General features: G+C 34.2%; 1 protein-coding gene across 1 annotated transcript; it reads left to right on the top strand.

Annotated features, from left to right (window-relative positions):
- Positions 1–744: 744 nt before the first annotated feature.
- LOC111904090 (BTB/POZ domain and ankyrin repeat-containing protein NOOT1) lies at positions 745–3533 on the top strand. Its single transcript, XM_023899867.3, has 2 exons — positions 745–1498; positions 2325–3533. Exons 1-2 carry the CDS (start codon positions 1004–1006, stop codon positions 3369–3371), a joined length of 1542 nt encoding a protein of 513 aa, XP_023755635.1. The 5' UTR covers positions 745–1003; the 3' UTR covers positions 3372–3533.
- The last annotated feature ends 4525 nt before the right edge of the window (positions 3534–8058 follow it).

Genomic DNA, 8058 nt, shown 5'->3' with positions numbered 1-8058 from the left:
TGCAAGCTTCTTCTTCTCCTTTGCTTCTCCTCAAGCGTCCTTCTTTAAAACCATAAAAGAACACCTAAAAACTATATGTAAGCTCAAAAATATACTCAAGATGGCTAGGGTTTCGAGATTAGCATTAAAAAGCAATGGGAGCTGAAAGGGTGATGAACTTGAAGGACTTAAGGGCCTTAAATAAGGTGCAAAACCTAAAAATTAGGGTTTGCTCCTGGCTTGAGTACGCCCAACGTACGCTAAGATCACCCTGTTAACGCGCATGTAAGGATTAATCTTATAGTTGGCGACTCGGGCGTTACATTGATGGTGATGGTGATTGGTGATGATGGTTGTGGTTACAGATGGTGATGATTATTGATGTTGGTGATAGTGGTGGTACTATGGTGATCGGCAGTAACGAGGCTGATGGTGGTGGGTGAGTGATGGTGGAAGCAATGGTAGAAAAGTATTTTCATCTTTTTAAAATGTTTAATAGCCCTTCCGTTAGGGCTGGTAGAGGGGAGGACCATGGGCGTTACCAAAACTCTCCATAGGGACCACCCATGACTAAATGTCAATACTAAGACTAAAATTGTTATTTGGTGCAAACCACATGGACCAAGACTCTACTTTGCTCTATCCAAAATTAACCCGAGATCGATTTTGGCCACTGTTATATTATTGGAAAGAAGGAAATATTATTAAACATTTCTACTTTTTATACACTTTCACCCCCTTTTAAATAGCCCCAGCCGTCGAGCCACCCAATTTCTTTCTCCCTCCCCAAAAGAAATATCTCCCACAAGAAATAACAGTAAACACATCATCTCTCTCTCTCTCCCTCTCTATCCCTCTCTCTTTCTCTCTCTCACTCCACGTTTTAAGAAGAAACTACAGACACATGAAGTTGAAGATGAACACACCCTCCAAGCCTCTCATGTTCTATCACTACTAACCTGCAGTTTTCTTGCTAGTCCGGCGAAAGCAAGTAAGTTTTCTGGTTGAAGGGGCATATACAGCCATGTCTCTAGAGGATTCATTAAGATCTCTATCACTAGACTATCTAAATCTACTGATCAACGGGCAAGCCTTCAGCGACGTTACCTTTAGCGTGGAGGGAAGAATCGTCCATGCCCACCGCTGCATCCTGGCTGCTCGCAGCCTCTTCTTCAGGAAATTCTTTTGCTCCGGCGGCACCGATTCTCCGACCGGGTCTGGATCGGATCCATTAGGGTCAAGGATGGGTATGGGCATGGGTCCCGCTTCTCCCAGGAACTCAACTAGTTCACAGGTGGTCATTCCTGTGAATTCGGTAGGGTACGAGGTCTTCTTGCTGATGCTGCAGTTCTTGTACAGTGGCCAGGTCTCGATTATACCGCAAAAACATGAGCCCAGACCTAATTGTGGTGAAAGAGGGTGTTGGCATACACATTGCACCTCCGCCGTAGATCTTGCTCTTGATACTCTATCCGCCGCTAGATCCTTCGGGGTTGAGCAGCTTGTATTACTCACCCAGGTCTCCACTTTCTTTCTCTCTCTTTCAAACCCAGATCAACCCTTTTCTAATACATGAATTAGAGAACCCATTTAATCATTTCTCTAGAAATTACTCCGATTTCTTTCTTTCTGGAGATATGGGTAAATCTTTGAATCACTTGTAGTTGTTATGCATGATTTTTTTTTGAAGATTTAATGAAGAAAAATATAACCCAGAAGATAAGATCTTTCTGGGTTCTTTCTCAATTTCGTAGTTTTCAGTATCTTACAATAAAAAACTAATCTTTGATTCTTTTATTTTTTCTGTAGTGTTTGGTCCGATTAGGCTCCTGAAAATGATTTTTTTTCCATAAACAATGCTTCAACGGATGATGAAATACAATAATCTTTCTGGAAAATGGACAGAATATTTCCAAAAATGTCTTTATGAAAGAGAAGGCTTCATGCGTTATCTTGATTTCATGAACGTTGTTCATTTCTTGAATTGGGTTGCTCTATCTTTATGTTCCACACTACCAGCTTTCTAAATTTAGATCTTTTTTTATCCTTCTCTAGTCTTGTCTTCAACAGTTAATACACCCATCATTTTCCTCCCTAACCCTCTACTTTCCTCATTTCTGTTTTTGTTTGATTATAGAGATACAGTCTCATTAATAATGCAGAAAAAGGAAATATCATACATCATCACACAATCTTTCTCCTCTAAGCCAAATAATATAACTTATCTTTATGATTATAAAAATGATTTCTTTATTATTATGACGTTCTAACAATATATTTTTAATCAAGTATGGAGACTATAATAATCTTGATTTCTTTTTTAATCTTTAGTTTTTAATATGCAGAAGCAATTAGCAATCATGGTAGAGAAAGCTTCGATTGAGGATGTGATGAAGGTTCTCTTGGCATCACGAAAGCAAGACATGCATCAACTATGGACAACTTGTTCTCATTTGGTCGCAAAATCTGGTCTCCCACCAGAAGTTTTAGCTAAGCATCTTCCCATAGATGTTGTGGCTAAAATTGAAGAACTCCGACTCAAATCTTCCCTCGCCCGCCGCTCTCTCATGCCCCACCACCACCAGCACCACCACCACGACCTCTCAGTAGCGGCTGATCTCGAAGACCAAAAAATCCGGCGTATGAGACGAGCACTTGATTCATCGGACGTTGAGCTTGTTAAACTCATGGTCATGGGGGAAGGCCTAAATCTTGATGAAGCATTAGCCTTACATTATGCAGTCGAGAGTTGCAGTCGGGAGGTGGTGAAAGCGTTGCTGGAACTAGGAGCTGCTGATGTCAATTATCCGGCGGGACCAGTAGGGAAAACTCCACTTCACATAGCTTCTGAAATGGTGTCTCCGGACATGGTGGCAGTGTTACTCGACCATCACGCAGACCCCAATGTCCGAACCATTGAAGGAATCACTCCTCTTGACATCCTCCGAACCCTAACATCAGATTTCCTCTTTAAAGGCGCAGTGCCTGGACTTACCCACATCGAACCAAACAAACTCAGGCTTTGCTTAGAGCTCGTTCAGTCAGCTGCATTAGTGATCTCGAGGGAAGAAGGGAATGCAGCAGCAGCAGCAAATGCAGCTTCAAATTCGACACAGATTTATCCACAGATGAACGATGATCATTCACACACTCATACACACAGCAGCAGTTCAAATAGTAGTGGGAACTTGAATCTTGATTCAAGATTGGTTTATCTGAATCTTGGAGCAGCAGCAGCAGCACAAATTGGATGCAACAAGATGGATGTAGGAGGAGGAAGAGAAGATAACAGTCATCACAACACTCATCATCATCATCATCATCATCGACATGGATCTTCGCAAGGTGGTTGTGACACATCAATGTACCACCATTCCCATCATGAGTATTAGGTCAACTATCTTTATATATTTATCTCTCTGTCTCTTTCATTTTCTAGAATTACCTTTTATATATTCATCCATGTAGTGGGACTGATTAATTAAGCACAAATATATCAACCACAAAAACACATTCATGGATACGTATTCATCGATAGCATCTTTCCTCTATAATTTGGCCACCTTTTGATCTATTTTGCTTGTTTTAATTTAATATTTTTCCTTTCGAACGATCGGAATAAACATATGTTTCTTTAAAAAAAATAAAAATAAAAAATAAAAAAAAAAAAAACAATTAACGATTGAAGAGTGATTAAAAAAAATGGGTTAATTAAAATCGATTTGATGAGTGGAGGTTGTTCTTAGTTTTATAATGATCATTGGCAGTGGTGAGACCATCCAATGTGGGGTTTTTTCCAAAGATCACTCATGAGATGGGACATGGAGAATCTTGACATCAAAGTTTTTTGCTCTCTTCTTTTGTGTGGAGAGACACAGGTCAATCTTTTCTAAAAAAAACGATCTGTCAAGTCTTCTAATATATTTTTGTTTTGTTGTTAGAATTTTATAATCATAATATCTTAAAGCTTTTGCGGCCATTATTATTTTCTTGCCCCTCAGCGAGAAGCATCATCAACTTTATATATTAATATATCTGATATATATAAATAATAAATATATATACTGCCAATTTATGAAGGATACATCTAGCTAGTTGCAGTTTATTTATAGTATAAGCTGATCCTAACCAAAAAAGTTGCATTTTTCTGCTGATTATTCGTTTAATAAAAACTTTCAGTATATTTAAATGCCTAAACCACTTAATTTCATTGATTTTTATATCTTTGGTTGAATATCAAGTATAATTTATATGGAGTAAATTAAAAAACATGTTAAAAACATTTAGTTATAAAGGATAGTAATGCTTAAATTATAACCAAAATGTAAAATAATATGGGTATAAAACTAATTAAACAAAACTTCTGTTTCCCAACTTGCATTAATTTGTTGTGTGTTGTATTTTACTTTATTGTTAATTAAACGCTCAAAAGATAGATGCCTCATAGTTGTCAACTTATTTAATTACAAATTACGTTCGAATGGAAAAAAAAAAGATTCAACAAAGTCAAAATATATATATATATATATATATATATATATATATATATATATATATATATATATATATATATATATATATATATATATATATATATATATATATATATATATATATATATATATATATATATATATATATATATATGATTAACTTATGCCATTTTTCTACAATTAATGCGGTTCAAAACAAACGAGATCATGACTATTATTGATTATAAAAGACGTTGAAAAAAACTATTGATTATAACTAATAATTGATTATTTAACATGGAGAATTTGTATTTCAATATTAAAAAAACCTCGTGCAACCTTTCTTTCAAAAGGGGAGTATTTTAACCAGGAACATATTATAAGTTTTTTTATAAATATATTATTCTTTTCTGAATATTTTAATTTGCTTTGAACTTTATTGGCGAGAAAGAAAAAAGTTGGAAATTATAAATAAAGTATTTATGGATAAAAAAAAAAGTACATGAAAGAGGGTAAATGGCCGAATAGACAGATTGATTGGTTGTCTTGCATGAATGCAACAAGTGAGTGTGACAACACGGCAGGGTTAATATTTAATTTGTGTGATATCTAATTTCTGGATTCCCACCATTTAAGCTTGTCTCTTGTCCCTTCCTCGTGCCTCCTTTATTGCACTCCAACTTAACCTCATCTATATATCACATAACTTAAACCCTAATTATTAATTAACCTTTAAAATCATATATAATGTTTCACTATTTCTTTCTCAATCTTTTTCATTTTGGAGAACACCCTTTAGCCAGAATTATTCTTATAACTTTTACCATCGATGACACTGCATGATACCGGATATGATGCATATGTTACAAGTTAAATTGATGAAAGAATTGATATGGTAATGCTTGATTGATATAGTAGGCTTCTAAGTGTTCACTTTCAGTTGTATGTTCCCTATGTATTCATGGCTAACTTAGTTTTAAGGTTTGTACGTAGCCTGATGATGAAAAGCTTATCTTGTCTCGTAGTGTATAACTGAGTTAAAACTCAGCTAAATCCTACAGCTTTTTGCAGTAAAAGTAAGTGTTTTCACTTCACTCAGTTTCATTTGGCTTTTTACCATAAACCAAGTGAAATAACAGTTAATAAATTATTTAGTAAACCTTAAATAATTAGTAAGAGTACGTGATTCGAATTCAAAAAAAAAAAAAAAAAAAAAAAAGGTGAAGTCGTTTAGTAGTGTCTTTGTTTACATTTTCTTTGTAACTCGTTAAACAATTAATAAGTGCCTGATTCGAATTCAAAACCTATGTTAGTGTCACAGTGGCTAATTGTTTTCTCTCTTTTAAGTTCCTTTCTCTAGGGAAGTTAAAACTGATTTTCAAATTTAGTTAAGGACGAATTATTATGGATACCAATCAAGATACCAGTTAACCATGAAAAATACTGTTTTGTAAGCTGAAATTGACTAGAGACTGTCATATTTAGGTCAGATTCAACCTAATATCCATTTTAGTAATGATGCATGGGCTAAAAGACCCAAGTCCTTACCACTGAAAGGGTAGGTTTGAATTTAGGTTAAGAAAAGCTTGACGCTGACTTAAAATAATAGCCATAATGAGGATTGAATACCTTTGTTGCATCTATACTTGTGTAATACAAGAAGAGGTTCCATCAAATCACTTGTGACAAGTTAGATTTCAGATGATTTAGTTAGGTTTCAACCTATCCATGAAGTACATAGTACATACCTGGTTCATATCTGATTGGCTCCAAAGTGGCATAAAGTTTGAGCTTATAAGGCTTGTATTTATCAAATATGTGGATGAGATATGTATATCTTTACACATTTAAAGTGTCAATCCATAAATTAAATAGATAAATAAAGTCCATTTATCCAATATATGCAATGGATGATATATGAAGTCCTATCCTCAGTTCTTAGTTGTGATCACAATATATCCTTTTAGTGGAACTAGAAGTTGGTCCCTTTAATCCTGCATGATAAAAGTGGTTCATGGTAAAAGTGTCGTAGGCTTGTTTTGATAATTCGTGGTTTTTTGTGTCAACTTCATGTAATTTTGGTTACCTTTTGGTTTTAGCTTGTTAGGTTTCATGGTGTTGATAATGGGTTAAAACATGCCTTGCTGTTCTTGGCACAAGGGTTTGCAAGTTCACAGATTTAGTTTGATAGACTAGTGTGAATATCTTTAACACATCTTTGTTGCTTTTTTATAAAGATTTTTTTTTAATAAATGAGAATCTAACCAATATTATTATAGAACATTTGAGTCATCCCATCATCTTTTTGCTTTGTCCTGGTTGTCATTTCATTGTTTTCAATAGGGACCTGATTTTAATTAATTAATACTGACAGTTTATTTCTTTTATGATATGTGATTTCCAGTGTGAAATTTGAGTCAGTCAGAACCGATGGTACGATAGACTCATTTCAACACACGCACGCACAGATGTGACTTAAGATTGAAGAAAGACAACCACAATAAAAAGTGCTTCTTTGTGTGCTTTGAGTTATTCAATGATGTACAGACCTTTGTCTGCAGATGGCCATAAATCAGTTGATGTACTTGTAATTAAGGATAAATTGATTTGAAAAATAAGAAAATGGTTTAATATAATAAAAATATATACTTTTATCCATAATAACAATAATGTGTTTATATATTTTTATCCATTATAACAACTACAAAACTTCAACCAGCTATAAAAAAGAAATTGGGCAAGAAGTAGGGAGAGCCTTGCATCGACCTAATAATAGAGAAAATGCATCCATAATAAACTTTCTGCTAGAAGATCAATGTGCCAAAATAGGGGGCACAAGCAGACGATAACAAAAAGTTGCATTAACCAAAGAGCTTTCAGTTGAAAGGATAAGGATATTGTGTACATAAATAATTGAGTTACATAGAGTCATGACAAGAATAAAATATCATACATATAGAAATACAAAAAATTGATCACCTATACATTTTCATTACCTTTAAGTATTTAAAAAAATAATACTACAATACATATTGCACACATCCAAATAGACGGATAACAAATGTACCTATACGGCATTTACTACTCTACTATTCAAATTTTAAGCTTCCCCTCCATCAGGTCGTGTCTAGGGACGGAACACAAGCGACAAAATTAGAGGTCTAAACCCTAAATCTTTAAAACATATCCATATAAACATTTTTAATTTGATATCAAAATTTTAAACAAAACAATCAATTTGAAAATACACACATCTTTGTAGAACTCGCCGACCTTTTAAGTTTTTAATTTTAAGTCTCAATTGCCTCTAAACAAATATGTTTGGCAATTTCTCTTTTGAAGTATATAAACAATGAGACATTTAAAAACTACATAATAGAAACACTAGACGTTCATGTGTAAACGAATCAATCTACTTGAGATCAACTCGCTAAAAAAAGACTCGAGATTGAGTTAAATGAGTTTAAGCCAAACTCGAGCCTAAACTATAATCAATGACCTCAACTTTAAAAACAATTTTAATTATTGATGGGTACGTGCGTTGATTAGTCTTAACTAGCTAAGCATTATAACTATAGAATACTTCAAAGTGCTTATTATTAATTAA

Source organism: Lactuca sativa, chromosome 5, assembly GCF_002870075.4.
Source record: "Lactuca sativa cultivar Salinas chromosome 5, Lsat_Salinas_v11, whole genome shotgun sequence".
Lineage (NCBI taxonomy): Eukaryota > Viridiplantae > Streptophyta > Magnoliopsida > Asterales > Asteraceae > Lactuca > Lactuca sativa.
This window is presented reverse-complemented; position numbering and strand designations above follow the sequence as displayed.

Excerpts from the sequence above, each read along its gene's own strand:
- LOC111904090 (XM_023899867.3), top strand. The coding sequence starts at position 1,004 with ATGTCTCTAGAGGATTCATTAAGATCTCTATCACTAGACTATCTAAAT. Across the intron at positions 1,499-2,324 it reads AGCTTGTATTACTCACCCAG|AAGCAATTAGCAATCATGGT; the intron begins GTCTCCACTTTC and ends TTTAATATGCAG.